Source organism: Rana temporaria, chromosome 3 (assembly GCF_905171775.1).
Source record: "Rana temporaria chromosome 3, aRanTem1.1, whole genome shotgun sequence".
Lineage (NCBI taxonomy): Eukaryota > Metazoa > Chordata > Amphibia > Anura > Ranidae > Rana > Rana temporaria.
In genome coordinates this window covers 486816486-486841527 of record NC_053491.1, presented here as the reverse complement: position 1 = coordinate 486841527, position 25042 = coordinate 486816486, and the positions used below count along the sequence as shown (strand labels likewise).

The 25042-nt window shown below is 44.2% G+C and overlaps 1 protein-coding gene across 1 annotated transcript; it reads left to right on the top strand.

The window, feature by feature from the left end:
* Positions 1-1600: 1600 nt before the first annotated feature.
* LOC120930807 (CD209 antigen-like protein C) lies at positions 1601-15164 on the top strand. Its single transcript, XM_040341983.1, has 4 exons — positions 1601-1676; positions 5227-5390; positions 8319-8428; positions 15026-15164. Exons 1-4 carry the CDS (start codon positions 1601-1603, stop codon positions 15162-15164), a joined length of 489 nt encoding a protein of 162 aa, XP_040197917.1.
* Positions 15165-25042: the final 9878 nt, after the last annotated feature.

Genomic DNA, 25042 nt, shown 5'->3' with positions numbered 1-25042 from the left:
CGCTTGTGTGCGGTGAAGAAGGGCCTTTGCCTACGGCGTGGCTCCTTCCCATTTTGGATTGTGGGAGCAACTGTGGCATGTTTAATTATGTCATCCAGGGAAGCTCCGAAAAGTCTGTCACCCTTAAAGGGCAAGTCCATCAGGGCTTTCTTGGAAGATTGGTCCGCAGATCAATTCTTTAACCAAAGTAGACGGCGTAACACCACCACATGGCTTGAAGCCCTGGCCAGCAGAGGAATCGTGTCCAAGGCTGATTCACAAACAAATTTTAGGCCCTGTACCAGCTGGTCAGCTAGGGCTACCTCGTCTTGGGAAGCCTGATGTGCTTCTAACCCATTGAGCAGCATCTTTTCTAATTCTGTGAGTGTCTGAGACACCAGGGCCCCAACTATGGTTGGGCATACCGCCGAACCTACTACCGTGTATAGGTTGCGGGTGATCGCCTCAGCCTTCTTGTCCGCAGGGTCTTTGAAGGCGGGAGCCCCCTCCACTGGTATAGTGATTAGCTTGTTTAGTCTGGACACAGGATGGTCCACTATCGGGGGCGAGGTCCGATTCTTCAAGAAACTCTCCTCAAGAGGGTAACGCACCGCCAGATTTTTGGGTACTGAAAGAGTCTTCTGTGGTTTGTCCCACTCCTTGTATAAAAGTTTGTCTAAGTAAGACACACAAGGGAACACCTTAGCAGTGCAGGTCACCTTACGGAACCCAAAATGGACCGGCGCTTCTGTCGCTTCTGTAAACCCCTCTATTTTTTAGTATCTCGCACTGCGGTGACAAGGTCACTTACCAGAGCCCTATCGCGTGCTGACCTGGGTCCGCAGTCATCCTCACTGTCTGGCCGATCTAGGTCTGCATCCTCAGATACCTCAGAGCCAGGGTCCTGAGCAGTAGCTGGGCCTGGCTCTATATCTGAGTTGTCCCCAGAAGATGGCGGGGCGCTTTCTAGCCCCCGTTTTCTCACACGCTGCTTCCACCTTGGCAACAAAGGTATCTAGGATTGCCGACATAGCGTCCACCGATACATCGGGTGCAGGGGCATCAATTGCCAGCTCAGGTGTCTCAGGGGAAAAACGTCTGCTTCTGACGTCATGCTGCCCACACGCCTGACACAGGGACTCCCAAGCAAAGTACAGTAACCCACCCTCCTAGCTGCAGCAGAGATGAGGGGTTCCCCCCCAGAGGACTCACCACCCAGGAACTTAGTAGTACGGTGCCGTTTTGTAGCTGAGCTGCTTCTTGTCCGCTGAACACTAGCAGAGTGTGTCTGTCGGTCTGTGCAGTTTGAAAAAGGCTATGATAGCTGCGATAGCTGGCTACTTAATAGGGCTGCTGCTTTTGTCAGCTCTTCAGTTTGACTAGTCAGCAGCAGCCACAAGAACATGGTCGCCAGTGCAAGATGTAACACCCCAGGAAGTAAACATAGCAGAAATCACCAAAAGTATGGCCGCCGAGCATCAATAGAGGCCAATACAATGCGGCCACAAGAACATGGCCGCCAGTGCAAGATGTAACACCCCAGGAAGTAAACATAGTAGAAATCACCAAAAGTATGGGCGCCGAGCGCCAATAGAGGCCAATACAATGCGGCCACAAGAAAATGGTCGTCAGTGCAAGTACAAATACAGCATGGATCACAGGAAAAATGGTCGCAGACAGCATGGAGCAGGACACAGGTAAGCAATCTCTCTTGGCACTTTATACACTGATTTAGTGAACGTACATGGTTCCCCCCAGGTTAAGCGCCCCAGGGGAACCCCCTCCCCAGCAGCTAGCTCAGAGAGCCTAGGGAGGAAGGAAGGGAGGGAGGGAGAAAGGGGATAGAGCCCTTTACTCACCTCTCCAGGAATGCCTAGCTCTGTCCTCCTGCCGAAGCAAGGTGGTAACTACTTACCCTTCCTGTGGGTCGTCCAAGACGAAGCTACGCCAATGCGCCTGGCGAAACGCGTTGACGTCACCTAGTAGCGTGATCGCCTGACCCCGGAAGTTTGGAGTCGGAGGACGGAGGATCGGAGGATCGGAGGCGTCTATCGCCCTGACACGGATGGATCACGCTGATCGCGCTGATCACAGAACAGGCTACGGGCTGCACCGCAGGCAGCGTTTGTGTATATGAGCCGGCAGTAAAGAGGAAATATCATTTCAAGGGATACGAAGACAAATACGTCCCAGCTGACCAACAAACTCCAGCACAGTACCGACCATAACAGGGGAAGTTGTTAAGAGCCATCTCAGCCGTGCGGTCTATACTACCAACAGCAGCACTAAGACGGACTCGTACCATACACTCTACCCATTACGGTCTGGTAAAGTATTGACCTCCCCTTAATTGGGATGACTTGCTGTATAATCCAATCCATACTGGCTTCTTACACTGGACTTGGTGTTTAGTTTCAGCACATACATTGTCTGAAATATGTTTACACTCACTGCTGGTACACCCTGATACAGTTTGTTACAATATAATGTACAGCCATACTTTGCCTTAAAGCTACAGCGAAACACTTGCTCATATAAAGTAAGCCATCCGTGCCACCTTGAACAATTAAACGATCAGAGATCAGCATTAATTGGTTTTTCCCGTTAAAACACCGGGATTCTATTGTGACTCTTGAACAACCTCAGGACTAACCACTAATAGGTGCTCAAGTCTATCCACTACTAATATATAGTCCCATTATTAACAATCCAGGAATAACCATCCCCTCCTCTTCCCTCCCCCTCCCAGCCCATGTTCAGCCCCTTCATTTCATATCGACACTCCATTGGTTAGATGCAAACAGTCTAGGGACTATACTTGTCCGTATGTACTTTATTGTTATTATATTTTTGCATCCAATTTATTATTAAATATTTTCCAGAGTGTCGATACATGATCGGTCTGAACAGAACGTGTCCGGATCACGTTAATTGTTAAATGTTTGTCTATGTCCTGTCCTTATTTATTGCGCATGTTTCTTGTATTTTTCCTTTGAAGGTAGCCATGAACAATTTTTTGGCCACCATTGATACACAGTACTTTTATAATACTTGTAACCTTTAATGCCTTAAACAATTTTGATACTAATAAATAATTTAAACGTATCATTGTCTCCTCCTACTGATCATAATAGTGTTGCAAAAAGTAATCCCCTTTAAGCCAACTGGCTGATTTTCTACCTTTTCTTTTTCTTCCTCTCTAAAATCCAATCCCTCCCTCCTTCCCCCCCCCCCTCTCCCTCTCCCTCCTTCTTCCCCTTTTTTTTTTTTTTTCTTTTTTCCTTTTCCCACCTGACATTTTTGAGATAATAGTTCAGATTACAGCAACACAACCCACTTGGGTATACGATCAATATAGGTAATAAATACTATCTCCTATATATAATAGTGGATCAATTGCGCTCATTCCCTTCCCTGACCGTTCCCCCCCCTTTTTTACATGGATGCATCCTAGACAGACCATCTCCTGCATGGTAACGGAGGTGACTGTCAGCCCGGCTGCTGCGACTCGGCCCTCTAGACTGGTCATATGCATGCCCTGGAGCATATAGATCACCGTCGTGGACAACCCAGTGCGTAGAAATTGTCGGCACACGCTCGATGGCTGAAACTGGGGGGACTTCAAGGATCTGGGATCCAGCCTGTTGCCCAGTCGGCAGTTGATCGAAGATCATAGGAACAATTAAAAAATGAAATAAGTAAATAAAACAAAAAATCCAAAAATACATTTAAACTAAAAAGCCTCCAGGCCTATGGGCTCGAAGGGAGCCACGTCTTCTCCCTAACTAGGCAGAAAGCTGAAATTTCGCCTGGGCAGGAAGGGGGTATATGTGCCCAGTAAACACGTGGTTAAACTACCGCCACTAAAGGACAGTTCCCTGTAAATAAAGTGGCAGGTAAATGTTATTTACCAAATATGGTTATGCTTGTATTTGGTGAAATACATCACCCAAAATCACTGGATTCCTGGGAACTGTCATTTAGTGAGTTTCTTTACACTGGTTCAGGTGCAAATTAGGTCAGAATTTTGCCTGAATTTGCACCTGAACCGGACCCAAAGATGCACAGGACCCTTATTAAAGTTGGATCGCAGTCACCCGGGACATGTGTGATCCGCCTTCATTGAGAGCGGGTCACACTCGCCTGTCACGCAAATTGGATGCGGAGAAACCCCAATGTGTGAACTCGGCCTAAGGCCCCGTACACACGAGGGGATCTCCGCTGGAAACGGTCCGCCGGACCGTTTCCAGCGGAGATTCCTCCTCCAGATTTGGATCCGATGGCTTGTACTCACCATCGGATCAAAATCCGCACGGAATTCATCCGCGGTGACGTGTCGCGCCGTCGCCGCGATGATGACACGGCGACGTGCGCGACGCTGGAAGGTAAGTACTTCCACGCATGCGTCGAATCATTACGACGCATGCGAGGGAGGGGAGCGGACGGATTGATCCGGTGAGTCTGTACAGACCACCGAATCAATCCGCTGGACCCGATTCAAGCGGATAAATTTCTTAGCATGCTAAGAAATTTATATCCGCTTGAAATCGATCGGGCCGAGAAATGTCCGCGGATAAATATCCGCTAGGCCATACAGACGACCGGATTTATCCGCTGGAACTGATCCGCGGATCAATTCCAGCGGATAGATCCGGTGGTGTGTACGAGGCCTCAGTGATGGGAGTACAGCGTATCTTCCTGACGTTGATCGTGATTGCCACTGAATCTACATTGTTGGATGATATCAGTGTAGCACTACCCCCGGAGGAGCTGCTGGTTTGTTTTGGGTGGCACATTTACCTTGTGGCACTCTGAATTCCTAGGGGTGTATGGCACATATAGCAGTAGTAAAGGAATGTCTGCAACAGGTGTCTTTTGCTGTGCTCTTTATTACCCAGCCGGGTAAAAACAATAAACTGGTGATGAAAGGATAGAGTTGAAGGAAGAAGAACTGCAGATTCAGGCGTAGTACTTGGAAACAGTCCTGCTCCCACATGTAACACTTTCCGAACCACTCCTGCCTGAGTGGGCTTAGTATACCCGGACAGGCCTCTCTCACTGACCTGGCAGCCGGAGTATCACTTGAACCTTGAACTTGAGGAAAAAGTCTCTGCCACAGACCCTACTGGAATGGACTCAGGGAGAAACCTCTGCCAGAGGCCCTCTCTGATTACAATTACGGAGACAACCCTCCTTAAGGAATTGTGCCTGGATCTTCTTCTTTCAAGGTTGTTCTTTCTTTTCCAGGAAACATCAGAAGCAGTGCCTGTGACCCCTGCCCCAAGGGATGGACATTAGTTGGTTCCAAATGCTACTATTTTCAAAAAACTCTAGAAACTTGGGAGAGAAGTCGGGAAGAATGCACTAAGAGTTACAGCATTCTTCTGATCCTGGACAACAAGGCTGAATTGGTAAAACATTTTGTTTTTCACCTGCAGTTGTGCGCAAAAACAAAATACCCATAAGTGAATAAAAAAGTTCCTTACCCTGACGCGTAAGGTCACAGAGCTCCTGACAGGGGCAAGGCACAATCATGGTCCACCTAGACAAAAGGCCTGGTGGACTGGCTGTTGGTCAGGGTTGAGAGAAAAGCTTGTGGTGAATGTGCCCCTGGAGTGGCAGTCCAGGGGTACCATAGCTCGCACAAGTGTTGAGGGGCACTTAGAGTTTTGGCACCTTGGTCACTTCACTACACACACTTTTTTCGCACCTGCCTCTAGGGCAGAGCCTTTTGGCTAGGACCAGAGGGATTTTTGATTCCCGGCCCGAAGGGCCGGCCATTGTGATACACAATGGTCATTTTCACTTCTCCTACCTTCCTTCTTCCCACTTTCTTATTATTTATCTCAGTGTTTGTCACTTTTATGTATTTTTTGTTGGTTGGTACACATTTGTCACAGTGTGATTACTAGGGTGTGGGTCCTCGGGCCTACCCTAAATATTTTGGGAGGGGGTGGACGTAGCCTTCTGGCTTAGTTTGCCCTCTTTTATGGGGTCTCCCTTCAGAGAAGCCTCACCGAGTACTTGGGTGGGTCTGTTTCGGCAGACCCTCCAGAGGAAGGGGTCCATCTGGTCTCGGCCAGATGGACCTAGTGAGTACCTCAGTCCCCGTCAGGAGCCTACTGCCTAATTTTTTTTTACTACTATTGGCGGCGATCAGCGTTTTTTTTTTAGTGACTGTGACATTATGGCGGACACATCGGACACTTTTGACACATTTTTGGGACCATTGTCATTTTCACAGCGAAAAGTGCTATAAAAATGCACTGATTACTGTGAAAATGACACTGGCAGTGAAGAGGTTAACCAGGAGGGGGCGCTGTTGGGGTTAAGTGTGACCTAAGATAGTTTTCTTACTGTGGGGGGCGTGGCTGTGCGTGTGACATCACTGATTGTCGTTCCCTAACACAGGGACCAGACGATCAGTGACAGCCACACTAGGAAGAACGGAAAAGGTTTGTTTACACTTACCTCTCCCCGCTCTTCCTCTCTGTGACCCGATCGCGGGACACCGGTGGCAATCGGGTCCGCGGGTCCCATGGGCGCGGTCACAGGGGACAGGACCGGGTCGCGAGCGGGCCACCGGCAGCACGCTCGCAACCCACAGCTGGGCATCTTAAAGGGGATGTACCTGTACGTCCATGTGCCCAGCCATGCCGACGTAAATAGTCGTGCAGCGGTCCTTAAGCGGTTAAATAAATAAGTGCCAGTGCAGGTGCTTTGGCTAGCCATTGCCCAAGAGGCTGATTTGGTAACTGTCTGAACTCTGGACATGGTGGTCCTGACAAGTGACAGGTTCACTTTAAGTGTTGCAAACACAGAGTAGTTACAATGACATATTAGGAAAATTAAACATGGAAATAGAAATAAAAATATAACTTCATAAAATTGATTTACATTATTTTTATTATAATTATTATTTTATTTTTTATTTGTATTTTATTATTATTATTATTATTATTATTATTATTATTATTATTATTATTTCATCATCATTATTATTATTATTATTATTATTATTATTTCATCATCATTATTATTATTATTATTATTATTATTATTATTATTTCATCATCATTATTATTATTATTATTATTATTATTATTATTATTATTATGTTTTTCTTATTATATTATTTCTTATCCCCTTACTACCAAACCGCACATTATTACTTACCCTGACAATTTTATGTAAAAAGACATGTAGATCTAACATGCTAGATCTAACTATATTCAATGATGTCACTTTGTAAACTGTCATTTACTTTCAATAAAACTTGATTGTGAAAAGAAAAGGAAATTATAGAGACAATATGGTGACTTTTTTCCAATTGTTTTTTTTTTATTTTTTTTACAAGTTTACAAACTGATGATTTCTATTATTTTTTTTGCATACATGGAAGACCCCCACTAAGTGACTGAGGTCTCATTTGGACTTGCTGTTTGAGGGACGCTAAACATATGTGTTTAAAATGTGTTTTTAGTTTCCCCTCAACAGTTGTTTTTTGGCGGGGGGGGGCTTGTGCGATCCTCCTTCTTTAACCGTACCAATGTGAAACTGTGACAATTAGCTAGATTCAGGTAGAGTTAGGTCGACGCCAACCTAACTCAGAATCTGCGCCGACATATGTTTAAGTGTATTCTCAAACAGAGATACGCTTAAACATATCTAAGATACGACGGCTTGCGCCGTCCTATCTTAGGTTGCAATATTTCGGATGGCCGCTAGGTGGCGCTTCCATTGCGGTCGGCGTAGAATATGTAAATTAGTAGATACGCCTATTCACGAACGTACGCCCGGCCGCCACAGTACATTTACGCCGTTTACGTAAGAGATAGGCCGCCTAACGTTATTCCATCAAATAGATGGAATAGTAATGTTAAGTATGGCTGCCGTTCCCGCGTCGAAATTCGAAAATTTTACGTCGTTTGCGTAAGTCGTCCGTGAATACGGATTTACGTTGTTTACGTCCACGTCTAAATCAATAGGCCCGTGCGGCGGACGTAGCCGCAATGCATACTGGGAAATGTAGGCGCACGGCGCATGCGCAGTTAAAAAAAAAACGTCAAAAACGTAAGGTCAAGCCCCATTAACATAAAACACGCCCCCTTAGACAAATTCGAATTAGGCGCCCTTACGCCCGCCAGCTTTAGGCTACGCCGCCGTAACATAGCATGCAAGTACATTGTGAATCATGTACTTGCCTCGCTAACTTACGGCGGCGTAGCTTAAACGCCTTAAGCTACGCCGCCTTAAAGTTGCGGCCATCTATATGAATCTACCTAAATGTTTCTTCCAGTGTTATATTTCTGCTAATTAACTTTTCATCCCTAAACCAGGACTCTCTGCTGCCCTTCCTGGAAGGAGATAAATACTGGGTAGGACTACGACGGGACAGCAAGGGCAGCAGTCGCTGGCGGTGGGTAGATGGGACCCCTCTCATGTTCAGGTGAGTGTATCCAGACATTAACCACTTCATTACTGGGCACTTAAAGCCCCTTCCTGCCCAGACCAATTTTCAGCTTTCAGCGCTGACGCACTTTGAATGACAATTGCGCGATCATACAACACTGTACCCAAATTATATTTTTTTCGTTTTTTTTCCCACAAATAGAGCTTTTTTTTGTTTGTATTTGATCACTTCTACGGTTTTTATTTTTTGCGCTATATACAAAAAAAGACAGAACATTTTGAAAAAAAAACAAAATTTTTTACTTTTTGTTATAATAATATCCCAATTTTTTTTTAAAAAAAAATATTTTTTTCCTCGGTTTAGGCCGATACGTATTCTTCTATATATTTTTTGTAAAAAAAAATCACAATAAGCGTATATTGATTGGTTTGCGCAAAAGTTATAGCGCCTACACAATAGGGGATAGATTTATTATTTTTTTTTAATAATTTTTTTTTTAGTAGTAATGGCGGCGATCTGCGATTTTTTTTTTTGTCAGGCCTGCGATATTGCGGCGGACGTATCAGACACTTTTGACACAATTTTGGGACCATTCACATTTATACAGCGATCAGTGCTATAAAAATGCACTAATTACTGTATAAATGTGACTGGCAGGGAAGGGGTTAACACTACGGGGTGAGGAAGGGGTTAAATGTGTAGCCTGGGTGTGTTCTAACTGTGTGTAGGGGGAGGGGGGTGACTGGGGGAGGTGACCGATCTGTGTCTCTATGTACAAGGGACACAGCATCGGTCTCCTCTCTCCCTGACAGGACGTGGAGCTCTGTGTTTACACCCCATCATTACACACAGAGCTCCACGTCCCTGCTCTGTCATTGCCGATAGCGGGTACCTGGCGGACATCGCGGCCGCCAGGCACGCGCATTGGCTTCCCAGCGATGCGCCGGGCACAGTGTTTCCCCGCTGCGCGCCCCAAGCGGCGCGCACAGGGAATGTAAACAACAGGACGTCCACCCGGCACTTGAGAGCCACGCTGTGGACGTCTTTCGTCTACAGCGCGGGTCTCAAGTGGTTAAAGGGGTTGTAAAGGTAAAAAAAAAAATTCCTAAAAATATTAGATATGTGCACAACAAAAAACTTTTTTTTTTTTTGTTTCGTCTCGTTTCCGTGGATTCGTAAAGATTTGTAATTTCGTAAGACTCAAGCTTTCCTGTTCGGACCCGTTCGTATTTTCGTAACAGTTTTATTTTCGTTTATACTGAATGATTCGTAATTCTGTCCAATTTATTTTCATTGATTCGAAATTCGTAATTTTGCTAGATGATAATTTTCGTTTAATGGATTTGTAATTTTGTACTTTCGTAAATACATCGCGGCGCGGTCATTCGCAATCTCGTATTTTAGTTTAATTTTCAACACGCGGCTGATCCATATTAAGATATACTTTCTCTTAAGCCCCGTACACACGGTCAGACTTTTTGCCAACAAACTTCAAAATGAGCGTTTTCCAAAAAATCCGACCGTGTGTACGCTCCATCGGACAAACTTTTCCGGTTTCAAAAGTCCGGCCAACTCCCTTCAGACAAAAATCCACGGAAAAGTTTGTTTGAAGTCCGATCGTGTGTACGAGGCTTTACACCGTCCAATGTGACTCAGCACAAAAGAGATAAGCTGATTGGCTAATATATTAAGTAAGATACAATCACTCACTAACTACACTGCCCAGTGACCATTCGAAAGAACAATACGAGTACACAAGTTTACGAACAGACAAAGAAACTGATTTACAAAACACACAAATGAAAATACAAACAGACAAAGGATTTATAATACGGAATGCAAATCGTTCGTTATAGATGTAATTTTCATTCTTCTGCTGTTTCGGTGTTTCGGATTTTAGTAAGATTGTCCAATCGTACGTTCGTATTTTCGCTCGTTCGTTTTTTTGCTTATTCGTAATTCTGTAATTTTCGTAGTTTGGTTCTTTCAGCTTTTCGGATGTTCGAATTGATCCGAATGTACTAATACTAACAAATTCGTACAAAAATCCATTAGTTTCGAACGGGAACGCACATGTCTACTAAATATCTTCCTTTACCTTAGTGCCGTCCTCCTTCACTTACCTCATCCTTCCATTTTGCTGTTAAATGTCCTTATTTCTTCGGAGAAATCCTCACTTCCTGTTCTTCTGTCTGTAACTCCACACAGTAATGCGAGGCTTTCTCCCTGGTGTGAAGTGTCGTGCTCGCCCCCTCCCTTGGACTACAGGAGAGTCAGGACGCCCACTAACACACAGCTCCTTTCTCTATCTGCAATGTAGAGAGTGTCCTGACTCTCCTGTAGTCCAAGGGAGGGGGCGAGCAGGACACTCCACACCAGGAAGAAAGCCTTGCATTACTGTGTGGAGTTACAGACAGAAGAACAGGAAGTGAGGATTTCTCAGAAGAAATAAGGACATTTAAAAGCAAAATGGAAGGATGAGGTAAGTGAAGGAGGACTGCACTAAGGTAAAGGAAGCTATTTAGGAAAAAAACATTGTACCTTTACAACCCCTTTAACCACTTAAGGATCCCTTCATCCCGATATACGTCGGCAGAAGGGCACGGCTGGGCACAAGCACGTACCTGTAGATTGCCTTTAAGAGCCCAGCCGCGGGGTCGCGAGCGCACCGGCGGAGGCGCGCTCGCAACCCAGTCCGAAGCTCCATGACCGCGCCCGCGGGACCCGCAGACCCGATCGCCGTCGGTGTCCCGCGATTGGGTAACAGGAGCTGAAGAACGGGGAGAGGTGAGTGTAAACACAGCTTCCCCATTCTTCTCTTAGGCAGTGACACTGATCGTCTGTTCCCTGATATGATATAGGGAACGACGATCAGTGACGTCGCATGTCCAGCCCCGACCCCTACAGTTAGAATCACTCCCTTAGGGCACACTTAACCCCTTAGTGGTTAACCCCTTCACTACAATTATCATTTTCACAGTATCAGTGCATTTTTATAGCACTTTTCGCTGTGAAAATGACAATGGTCCCAAAAATGTGTCAAAAGTGTCCGATGTGTCCGCCATAATGTCGCAGTCACGAAAAAAAATCCCTGATCGCCGCCATTACTAGTAAAAAAAATGTATTAATAAAAATGCCATAAATCTATCTCCTATTTTGTAAACGCTATAACTTTTGTGCAAACCAATCAATAAACGCTTATTGCATTTTTTCTTTTTTTTACCAAAAATATGTAGAAGAATACGTATCGGCCTAAACTGAGGAAAAAAATGTTTTAGATATTTTTTGGGGATATTTATTATAGCGAAAAGTACAAAATATTGAATTTTTTTCAAAATTGTCGCTCTATTTTTGTTTATAGCGCAAAAAATCAAAACCGCAGAGGTGATCAAATACCACCAAAAGAAAGCTCTATTTGTGGGAAAAAAAGGACGCCAATTTTGTTTGGGAGCCACGTCGCACGACCGCGCAATTGTCAGTTAAATTGACGCAGTGCCGAATCGCAAAAAGGGGCAAGGTCTTTAACCTGCATAATGGACCGGGGCTTAAAGCGGGGGTTCACCCTAAAAAAAAAAAAATATGTTTTCCATGCCATCCAGCATAATAGCGCGAGCCTTTATTTTATTTTTTTGGGCTGTACTCACAGTTTAATCCCGTAGTTAAGTTTCAGACTCCCCGCGGGGAATGGGCGTTCCTATGCAGAGGGAAACATGATTGACGGCCGGCTATGGCACGTCACGCTTCCCGAAAATAGCCGAAATAGGACTTGGCTCTTCACGGCGCCTGCGCAGTCAGCTCCTAGTGTGTGCGCAGGCGCCGTATAGCGCCGTGAAGAGCCGAGTCCTACTCCGGCTATTTTCGGGAAGCGTGACGCGCCATATCCGGCCGTCAATCATGTTCCCTCTGCATAGGAACGCCCATTCCCCGCGGGGAGTCTGAAACTTAACTACGGGATTAAACTGTGAGTACAGCCCAAAAAAAAAAATGAAGGCATACTGTAGATCGCGCTAGTATGCTGAATTTCATGGTAGAAACTTGTTTTTTTAGGGTGAACCACCGCTTTAAGTGGTTAAGGGAAATCACAACAATTTTTTAGACAATTACAAAGTAACATTATTGTTAAATTAACATTCTAATATTGTAAAAGGGTAAATCTCTGACTTTGATCAAAATAAACCCGTTCCCGGTTATGTGAAAGCACGAGGCATAATAAAAGATCGGCCTCTTTAGGAGAACGCTAATGAAGAATGACCCATAACTGGCAACTATGCACCTTGAAGCAAGGCTGCTGTTAGAAACCACAGCCCATCCCCCATTAAACACAGTTTTCCAAGCTACAGTTATGAATAAACACAGTGGCCCAGATTCAAGAAGCACTTGCGCCCGCGCAACCATAGGTTACGCAGCGCAAGTGCTTACTTGCTCCGGTGTAACGAGTGCTCCTGATTCAGGAACCTCGTTACACCGACTGCAGGCTAAAATCTGCGTGGCATAAGGCTCTTATGCCTCGCAGATTTTAGGCTGCATTCTTGCGGGGGCCGCTAGGGGGCGTTCCCATTGTGTATCAGTGTGTAGTATGCAAATTGCATATTACCACTGATTCACAAGCTTGCGGGAGTTTCCGTATGGCTACTTTTAGCGCAAGGCTGCCCCTTCTAATAGTAGGGGCAGCCAATGCTAAAGTATAGCCGGCCTTCCCGCGCCGTGAAATTTGAATTTCACGGCGTTTGCGTAAGTGAAACGTGAATGGACGGCATTCACGTTCACTTAGAAGCAAATGACGTCCTTGTGAAGTCATTTGCCGCAATGCACGTTGGGAAAGTTTCCCGACGGAGCATGCGCTGTACGCTCGGCGCGGGAGCGCGCCTAATTTAAATGATTCCCGCCCCCGGCGGGATCATTTAACTTGCGCGCACTTACGCCGGGCAAATTTGCCGACGCGCCCTCGCAATTCACGGAGCTACTGCTCCGTGAATCGAGGGCAGCGCAAAATATTTGCGGGGGCGCAGGGCAAAATCGTTGCCCTGCTCCCCCGCAAATATCGCGCAATTCTACTTGAATCTGGGCCAGTGAGTGAGATCGGTCCTGATCACTAACATGTTCATTCAGAGAAGGAAGGGGCTGGTTACTATAAAATAGTTGCCTGACCCTTCCCCCAATTTCCATCCTGAAGGATCCTTTTGTGTGCTTGTAGCTGCCGGTGGGAAGGAGAGGAGAGAAGCCATCAGGGGGGGGACACAGGGGGGCCTGGGCAGCAGGGGGAAATGTATGGTGCACAGAAAAGGTGATCAGTGCAGCTAAGAGGGGCAATTACTTATACCGATCGACTGTATGGGTCTCTCTGCAGCAGCTGAAAGCCAGCGGGAGGGAATGGAGGAGAAGCTAATTTTCAGCTGCTGCAGAGAGAGCCATACAGGGGGTCGGTTCCAGTAATTGCCCCCTCGCCGCAATGATCACCTTCCCTGTTAACATTTGATTCATCCTGCTGCCTGGGTTCCCTTGCTAGCCCTGGCCCTTTACAGGAGGTCCTGCGATACCCCCTTATCCACAGCCAGTGGCGGTGCGTCCATAAAGGGTGCAGGAGCGCCACCCCCTCTCTCTTGCACCGCTCTATTTACCATAGATGGATTTATGGTCACTGCTGACACCCCTATTCAGGTGTCTGCCCCTTGTTGGTCACCGGACACCTGAGTTACACCGGCGGGGGTGTTTTTTGGAAGCGCCTGATTAGAGCCATGCTGGGCATTCTCTGTTCACTCAGTGCTGCCCATCAGTGACCATCAGTGCCATCTATCAGTGCCCATCAGTGACTCAACATCAGTGTCACTTATCAATGCTACCTATCAGTGCCCATCAGTGCCACCTCTCAGGGCTGCCTATCAGTGCCGCCTCATCAGTGCCCATCAGTGCTGCCTATCAGTGCCCATCAGTGCCGCCTCATCAGTGCTCATCAGAAGTGCCCATCAGTGCCACTTCATCAGTGCCCATCAGTGCCTTCTCATCAGTGCAGCTTATCAGTGCCCATTAGTGCCCATCGGTGCAGCCTATCAGTGATCATCAGTGCAGTCTATCAGTGCTCATCAGTAAAGGAGAAAAATGTACTGTTTTCAAAATTTTATGAAAAATGTTTTGTTTTGTTTATAGCAACATTTTCAGTCTTTTTTTGTTTTGTATAGAAAGCAATAAAAACCCCAGTGGTGATTAAATACCACCAAAAGAAAGCTCTATTTATGTGAAAAAAAATGTCATACGTGTTCAGTGTTGTATGACCGCGCAATTGTCATTCAAAGTGTGAGAGCGCTGAAAGCTGTCCTGGGCAGGAAGGGGGTAAAAGTGCCCGGTAAGCAAGTGGTTAAGAATCATACTCACAGTGCCTAGGTGGATGCTGCAACTGTCCCCCGTTGGCTCTATGATTGGACACAGCTATGGGTAAAGAGCCACGTCATCAGCTCTTTACCAGGATCGGTGATGTGCCGTGTCCCAGGGACAGGCGCGGCCAAAGGGGGGGGGCGTTATATGACTCCCTCCCAGAACAACAGAGCCAACGCCCATAATTTGACAATACGGCCGGCAGGAGGCGGTTACAGTGAAATGTTTTTATGTTATAATTTTGTTTCTTTTTTCATTTTGCAGTGTGTGGAATAAAGGGGAACCCAACAACGCAGGAGGTGATGAAGACTGCACAGAGATTCTGAAAGACGCTCGGTCATTGAATGACGCTCGTTGTGACAATAAGAAACTTTCCGTATGCAAAGCTCCAACAAAGTGCTGAGACACGCTCTGTATACTGTGAAGTACTTGCAGAAGATTTATCCACTTCAGCTCTGGAAGAATTTACCCCCCCCCCCTCCTGACTGGGCCATTTTTTGCGATACGGCACTGCAGAGCTTTAACTGTCAATTGCCTGGTCGTGTGATGTTGTACACAAACAAAATTGACGTCCTTTTTTCCCACAAATAGAGCTTTCTTTTGGTGGTATTTGATCACCTCTGCGGTGAGGGGTCTGAGAGACAGAGGAGGGGTCTGAGAGACAGAGGGGGATCTGAGAGACAGAGGAGGGGGTTTTATTTGTTTCACTATAACCCCTTCCCGCCGAGCGTATGCAGACATGCGTCCTCGGCTTTCGGGGTTATTTTTTAGAGCCAGCGATTGGCCACTCATCCCAACTCCCCACCAGCACTGCCACTCAACTCAACTCCCCACCAGCACTGCCACTCAACTCAACTCCCCACCAGCACTGCCACTCATCCCAACCCCCCACCAGCACTGCCACTCATCCCAACTCCCCGCCAGCACTGCCACTCATCCCAACTCCCCGCCAGCACTGCCACTCATCCCAACTCCCCACCAGTACTGCGACTCATCACAACTCCCCACCAGCACTGCCACTCATCCCAACTCCCCACCAGCACTGCCACTCATCTCAACTCCCCACCAGCACTGCCACTCATCCCAACCCCCCACCAGCACTGCCACTCATCCCAACTCCCTGCCAGCACTGCCACTCATCCCAACTCCCCGCCAGTACTGCCACTCATCTCAACTCCCCACCAGCACTGCCACTCATCCCAACCCCCCACCAGCACTGCCACTCATCCCAACTCCCTGCCAGCACTGCCACTCATCCCAACTCCCCGCCAGTACTGCCACTTATCCCAACTCCCCACCAGTACTGCGACTCATCACAACTCCCCACCAGCACTGCCACTCATCCCACCCCCCATCAGCACTGCCACTCATCCGAACTCCCCACCAGCACTGCCACTCATCCCACCCCCCATCAGCACTGCCACTCATCCCAACTCTCCACCAGCACTGCCACTGATCCCAACTCTCCCACCAGTACTGCCACTCATCCCAACTCTCCCACCAGCACTTCCACTGATCCTAACTCTCCCACCAGTACTGCCACTCATCCCAACTCTCCCACCAGCACTGCCACTGATCACAACTCCCCACCAGCATTGCCACTCATCCCACCCCCCACCAGCAATGCCACTCATCCCACCCCCCATCAGCACTGCCACTCATCCCAACTCCCCACCAGCATTGCCACTCATCCCAACTCTCCCACCAGTACTGCCACTCATCCCATTCCCCCCACCCCCCCATCAAGTAGTAAGAGAAGGAATACAAATAGAGAATACATGGAAGGGCGAGGAAAGAGGGGTAGGAACAAAGAAAATGGGAGAGAAAGAATAAGAGAAACAAGAAAGATGGCTAGAGAGAGGGATGGGAAAAAAAACAAGAAATTGAGATAGAAAGAGATAAAAGGGAAAGAAAGGAGAACAAAGAGAGAAGGGTACATCCTAAAATGTACCAGAAAGGGTTTTACTGTAATATTGTATGAGCGGAAGGGACTCAGGGAGTGCTAAATGTCCATGCATTAGGGGCGCAAATTACTTGTCTTGCCTTGGGTGCTGACAGCCCACGCTATGAAAATAATTTTGCTGTTAGGGGTCCCCACAGCTTGGGAAATTTTATCAAGGGGTCACGGCACTAGAAAAGTTGAGACCCACTGCTCTAGGCTCTTTATCACTTGGTGGGGACTGGTGGTTCTGATGAGTGATTGAGTAGAAGGGGATAGAGATGACTGAGCTGTCACCATCACCAAGGTGCAGGACATAGGGTGGCACCACCGGCTCCATCATTGATAGCCCTATCAGTAAAGGATCACACCTGGTTCCTCCCACATCCCTTCAGATTAACACAACATTACTCTATTTGCAAGAGTTTAGAAATTTGATGTAAAAGCAGTCCTTCCCTTTGAGCTCTGCCATGCGGAGTGCAGAAGATACCCATTGTTTTTGGGCATTAAGGTGCAATTAAAAAGCTTAGCCAGTGTTGCTTTTCTACCATGAAATTCAGCATACTAGCGCGAGTTACAGTATGCCTTCATTTTTTTTTTTTGGGCTGTACTCACAGTTTAATCCCGTAGTTAAGTTTCCGACTCCCGCGGGGAATGGGCGTGCCTATGGAGAGGGAGGATGATTGACGGCCGGCTCTGGCACGTCACGCTCCCCGAAGACAGCCGGAGTAGGTCTCGGCTCTTCACGGCGCCTGCGCACAGGCTATGCGCAGGCGCCGTGAAGAGCCAAGCCTATTTCGGCTATTTCCAGAGAAGCGTGACGTGCCAGGGCCGGCCGTCAATCACCTTCTCTCACCATAGGAACGCCCATTCCCCGGAATCTTCAATGATCCATAGCACAGTGAGTACGGGGATAAAAAATGTAAGACCGGCATACTGTAGCTCGCGCTACGATGCCGAATGTAATGGTATAATAAATTTTTTTTTTTTTTTTTTTTTTAATAGGGTGAACCCCCGCTTTAAGTAAGATACGTCACTCACTAACTACACTGCCCAGTGACCATTCGAAAGAACAATACGAGTACACAAGTTTACGAACAGACAAAGAAACTGATTTACAAAACACACAAATGAAAATACAAACAGACAAAGGATTTATAACACGGAATGCAAATCGTTCGTTATAGATGTCATTTTCATTCTTTTGCTGTTTCGGTGTTTCGGATTTTAGTAAGATTGTCCAATCGTACGTTCGTATTTTCGCTCGTTCGTTTTTTTGCTTATTCGTAATTTTGTAATTTTCGTAGTTTGGTTCTTTCAGCTTTTCGGATGTTCGAATTGATCCGAATGTACTAATACTAACAAATTCGTACAAAAATCCATTAGTTTCGAACGGGAACGCACATGTCTACTAAATATCTTCCTTTACCTTAGTGCCGTCCTCCTTCACTTACCTCATCCTTCCATTTTGCTGTTAAATGTCCTTATTTCTTCTGAGAAATCCTCACTTCCTGTTCTTCTGTCTGTAACTCCACACTGTAATGCAAGGCTTTCTCCCAGGTGTGAAGTGTCGTGCTCGCCCCCTCCCTTGGACTACAGGAGAGTCAGGACGCCCACTAACACACAGCTCCTTTCTCTATCTGCAATGTAGAGAGTGTCCTGACTCTCCTGTAGTCCAAGGGAGGGGGCGAGCAGGACACTCCACACCAGGAAGAAAGCCTTGCATTACTGTGTGGAGTTACAGACAGAAGAACAGAAAGTGAGGATTTCTCAGAAGAAAAAAGGACATTTAAAAGCAAAATGGAAGGATGAGGTAAGTGAAGGAGGACGGCACTAAGGTAAAGGAAGCTATTTAGGAAAAAAACATTGTACCTTTACAACCCCTTTAACCACTTAAGGATCCCTTCATCCCGAAATACGTCGGCAGAAGGGCAAGGCTAAGCACAAGCACGTACCTGTAGATTGCCTTTAAGAGCCCAGCCGCGGGGTCGCGAGCGCACCGGCGGAGGCGCGCTCGCAACCCAGTCCGACGCTCCATGACCGCGCCCGCGGGACCCGCAGACCCGATCGCCGTCGGTGTCCCGCGATTGGGTAACAGGAGCTGAAGAACGGGGAGAGGTGAGTGTAAACACAGCTTCCCCATTCTTCTCTTAGGCAGTGACACTGATCGTCTGTTCCCTGATATGATATAGGGAACGACGATCAGTGACGTCGCATGTCCAGCCCCGCCCCCTTACAGTAAGAATCACTCCCTTAGGGCACACTTAACCCCTTAGTGGTTAACCCCTTCACTACAATTATCATTTTCACAGTAATCATTGCATTTTTATAGCACTTTTCGCTGTGAAAATGACAATGGTCCCAAAAATGTGTCAAAAGTGTCCGATGTGTCCGCCATAATGTCGCAGTCACGAAAAAAAAATCCCTGATCGCCGCCATTACTAGTAAAAAAAATGTATTAATAAAAATGCCATAAATCTATCTCCTATTTTGTAAACGCTATAAGCCAGTGTTGCTTTTCCAATACATTTCTTAACCACTTCCATACCGAGCACTTTCACCCCTTAACACCCAGGACAATTTTCAGCTTTCAGCACTGTCACACTTTGAATGACAATTGCGCCATCATGCTACACTGTACCCAAACAAAATTTTTATAATTTTGTTCCCACAAAAAGAGTTTTAATTTGGTGGTATTTGATCATCTCTGCGGTTTTCATTTTTTGTTAAACAAACTAAAAAAAGAACAAGTTTTTCTTTGTTTCGGTTTTAAAATGTAGTTTTCTCCTACACTGACAGGCACTGATGAGGTGGCACTGATGAGGTGGCACTGATGAGGATACACTGATATGTAGAATTGACGGGCAATGATATGCAGCACTGATGGGCACCAATAGGCAGCGCTGATATGCAGCACTGGGGTGGGCACTGATTAGCACTGACATGGGCAGTGTGAGCTGTGATTTTATGGGCACTGACTGACAGCTTATGGGCACATTTTAAAAGGTGTTGTTGCACATATGAGGGGGCTGTGCTGATAATCAATGTGCTTATTATCAGCACAGACCCCCCCCTCTGACAAGGAGAGCCGCTGATCGGCTCTCCCTGTCAGCTCAGACTGAGAAATGCCGTTTACCGTCACTTCCTGGTTCACGGTATGGTCAGCTGTGATTAGTCACAGCTGATCATGTGGTAAGAAGCCTCTGACAGAGGCTCCTTATCACAATCAGAGATGTGAGGTGTCAGGCTGATACGCCACAATCGCGATCGCCGTTCTGCACGCCGGCATGTTATCCTGCTGGACGTCATATGACTCCCCGTCAGGATAACAGAACCACTTCCCGGCCTTCATTCTGCATACGGTGGGCGGGAAGTGGTTAAAAATTGTGTTTTAACAAGTGTCACATCACTTTATTTAAACATTACAGGGTGAAATTGTGTTTTGCTGCCTGCAATTCAGTCTAAGGCCCTGAAGAAGTTTTTTTTTTTATATATATATATATATATTATTTTTGGATATGTATTATAGCATAAAACTTCAAAATTGTCGCTCTTTTTTTGTTTATAGCGCAAGAAATAAAAACCTCAGAGGTGATCAAATACCACCAAAAGAAAGCTCTACTTATGGGAAAAAAAATGATACATTTTGTTTAGGTATAGTGTCGCGCAACCGCGCAATGGAATTTCGTCTACCTCCACAAATCCCTCTAACACTAGACATGTGCAATTTTTTTCATTCCGAATTTGTTTAATGAATTTAGGCAAATTTGTCAATTCGGAAATATCCAAATTAACGAAAACCCATTTAACAAATTTTTCAGAATATTCGGAAATTCAAAAATTTGTAAATTTGTAAGTTCGAGAAATCGTGAATTCGGAAATTCAGAATTAAAAAATCCCAAAATTTGAAGATCTGAAATAATAACTAAATAATAATAACTGAACTATTACTAACTATTAAATTATAGGTATTGAAATTTCCTTTCAAATTTGGCTGTTAGTGAATGTAACAAATATGAATTTATCCGAAGGTACGAATTATCCAAAATAACGAATGCCGTATCTAAACTGATGGAACGTAACTAATTTATAATAATAAATAACAATAATAATAATAATAAAACAAAAACATTTTATTATTATTATTATTTATTATTAATTTGTTCCGTTCCATTTGTTTAAATGCGGCATTCGTTATTTCGGATAATTCGTAACATTTAGATAAATTTGTATTTGTATTGATCGTTCACTAACAACCAAATTTGAAAGGTAATTCCAATGCCTATAATTTTATCGTTAGTAATAGTTAAGTTATTATTAGTTAGTTATTATTTCAGATTTTCGTTAATTTATATAGTTATTATTAGTTAGTTAGATATTCTTTAGAATTTTCGGATTTTCTTTCTTATTTTTGGATTTTCTAATTTATTAATTAGCAAATTTTCGAATTTGAAAATTTGCGAAATTACGAATTCTCAAATATGTGAATTTGAGAATTTGTGAATTGACAAATTTACGAATTTACGAATTGCAATCATAACAAATGCGGAAAAAAAACAGAATGAAACGAAAACAAACACCTTTTTTGGCAGTGCACATGTCTATCTGACACCAACCTCTCAAAGTCCTTCACCTAAAAAATCTCCCTTTCCCAATGGGAAAAAAACAGAAACAATATGAAGGACAAAGCATGTCTACCCCTCCTCCAAAATCCCCTAGAGCGAGGGAAAAGCACCAATATATCTGGCCTCTCACAGACTTTTATTAACCCCATTCTTCATTCATTGCAAAACAGAACTTTTTTTTTTTTTTTCAGTTATCTGACTTAAAAGCGATATTGATTGCAAAACTAGATCAGAAGTCACCACTAGAGTATGCTGTTATACAACTATTTATTATTATTATTATTGTTATTTGTTATTATAAATTTGTTACATTACATTTGTTTAGATACGGCATTCCAATACCTATAATTTAATAGTTAGTAATTGTAACGGGAGGGCCCATGGGACCCAGAGGCTCTTGCAGGGTGTGGGGTACTCCTGTTTCAGTTTCACCGATGACTCTTGTGTCCAAAGTCATCCTATGTCCACTAAGGGCATAGGATGACTGAGAAATGAAATCTTGGACTACATGAGATGGGGCAGTAATGTAATCCACAATATATTCAAGAATGTCTGGAAGAACTAATTACAGGTTGTTGATTCTGAACCCAACAGGTCAATAGAAGAGTGACTCATTCATGTGGGAACACAGACTGTTAAGGGGGTAATTAAGTCTGCTACTGTCATGTAAACTAACCTTAGTCTGGCTTCTAAAGACCTTTCATTGTGTTATGCTAATTGACACTGTATTGTGTGAATTTCTATTGATGATAGATTTGTACTGTGAGTTAGCACAGTCTAAAAGTCATAGGGCCAGATTCACAGTTGTAATACGCCGGCGTATCTACTGATACGCCGGCGTATTTTTAAATTTGTCCGGGAATACGAAAGTACGTTACGCACGTCACCGTTCAAAAACCACGTCTGGGCGCCGTAATTTCACGCAAAGCACGGCAGGAAATTTCCTAACGGAGCATGCGCAGAACGTTCGGCGCGGGAACGCGCCTAATTTAAATGGTACACGCCCCATTTGAATTAGGCGGGCTTGCGCCAGATGGCTTTACGCTACGCCGCCGCAAGTTTACACGTAAGTGCTTTGTGAATCAAGCACTTGCGGCGGAGTAACGTAAAGGGGATACGTTACACTGCTGTAATTGTTCGTGAATCTAGCCCATAATGTCTGACTTGTCAGCTGTAGTAATCAGTTCATGTTAATTATGCCAGACCTGGCGCCAAAAAGTCTGACTAAAAGATGTGTATTGGAGGCTCGTTAGTACCCATTGTGTGATGTTGTGGATGGAGTGTGTCATTGTCCCTTTGATTGTGGAGTGTCGATAAGCTGTCGTGGGTTGGTGGAATGGAATATCGTAAACTGAGTTAACCCCTGACCATTACAGTAATAGTTAAGTTATTATTAGTTAATTATTATATCAGATTTTCGATAATTTAATAGTTAGTTGTTATTATTAGTTATTTTTTCTTTAGAATTTTTAAATTTTCTTTCTTATTTTCGGATTTTCGAATTTATGAACTTTCAAATTGACGATTTTACAAATTTGCAAATTTATGAATTTTTTAATTTACGAATTGACAAATTTGCGAATTTACGCATTTTTGAATTGCAATCATATCAAATGACCTGAAGAAAAAAAAACCTAGAATGAAACAATTTTTTTTTATTTTTGGCAGTGCACGTGTCTATCTGACACCAACCTCTCAAAGACTTTCACCTAGAAAATCTCCTTTTCCCAAAGGGAAAAAACAGAAACAATATGAAGGACAAAGCATGTCTACCCCCTCCTCCAAAATCCCCTAGAGTGAGGGAAAGCCACCAATAAATCTGGTCTCTCACAGACTTTTAATAACCCCATTCTTCATTCTTCATACATTGCCAAACAGAACTTTTTATTTTTTGTTTTTTCAGTTATCTGACAAAAAAGCGATATTGATTGCAAAACTATATCAGAAGTCGCCACAAGAGTATGCTGTTATACAAATATTTATTATTATTGTTATTTGCTATTATAAATGTATTTTCCATTTGTTTAGATATTACATTCGTTACTTATTCGTAACTTCGGAAAATTTTTAAAGGAAATTCCAATACCTATAACTTTATAGTTAGTAATAGTTAAGTTATTATTAGTTAACCGCTTAAGGACCGCCTCCTGCACATATACATCGGCAGAATGGCACAGCTGGGCACAAGTGCGTACCTGTACGTCTTCTTTTAAGTGCCCAGACCGTCCGAAGCTCCGTGACCGCGACCGCAGGACCAGCGGACCCGATCGCTGCTGGAGTCCCGCGATCGGCCCCCGGAGCTGAAGAACGGGGAGAGCTGTGTGTAAACACACCTTCCCCGTTCTTCACTGTGGCGCCGTCATCGATCGTGTGTTCCCTGATATAGGGAAACACAATGGATGACATCACACCTACAGCCACACCCCCTACAGTTAGAAATACAAATGAGGTCATACATTATCTCTTCAGAGCCCCCTTGTGGTTAACTCTCAAACTGCAATTGTCATTTTCACAGTAAACAATGCATTTTTAATGCATTTTTTTCTGTGAAAATGACAATGGTCCCAAAAATGTGTCAATATTGTCCGAAGTGTCCGCCATAATGTCGCAGTCACGGAAAAAAAAATCGCTGATCGACGCCATTAGTAGTAAAAAAAAAAAAAATTATAAAAATGCAATAAAACTATCCTCTATTTTGTAAACGCTATAAATTTTGCGCAAACCAATCGATAAATGCTAATTTCAATTTTTTTTTTACCAAAAATAGGTAGAAGAATACGTATCGGCCTAAACTGAGGAAAAAATATGTTTTTATATATTTTTGGGGGATATTTATTATAGAAAAAGGTAACAAATATTACATTTTTTAAAAAATTGTTGCTCTATTTTTGTTTATAGCGCAAAAAATAAAAACCGCAGAGGTGATCAAATACCACCAAAAGAAAGCTCTATTTGTGGGAAAAAAAGGACGTCAATTTTGTTTGGGAGCCACGTCCGCGCAATTGTCAGTAAAATCGACGCAGTGCGGAATCGCAACAACTGGCCAGGTCCTTTAGCTGCCTAAAGGTCCGGGTCTTAAGTGGTTAATTATTATATCAGATTTTCGATAATTTAATAGTTAGTTAATATTAATTCGTTTTCCTTTTGAATGTTTTAATTTTCTTTCTTATTTTCAAATTTTAAAATTTACGATTTTATGAATTTGCAAATATACGAATTGACAAATTTGCGAATTTACGCATTTTTGAATTTACAAATTTATGAATTGCAATCATAACAAATGACCTGAAAAATGATTTTTTTTTATAAAACCCAGAATGAAACGAAAACAAAATTTTTTTTTTGGCAGTGCACATGTCTATCTGACACCAACCTCTCAAAGACCTTCACCTAAAAAATCTCCTTTTCCCAAAGGGAAAAAACAGAAACAATATGAAGGACAAAGCATGTCTACCCCTCCTCCAAAATCCCTTAGAGTGAGGGAAAACCACCAATAAATATGGCCTCTCACAGACTTTTACTAACCCAATTCTTCATTCTTCATACATTGCCAAACAGAACTTTTAGTTTTTTGTTTTTTCAGTTATCTGACAAAAAAGCGATATTGATTGCAAAACGATATCAGAAGTCGCCACTAGAGTATGCTGTTATACAAATATTTATTATTATTTGTTATTATAAATTAGTTTTTTTTTTCATTTGTTTAGTTATGGCATT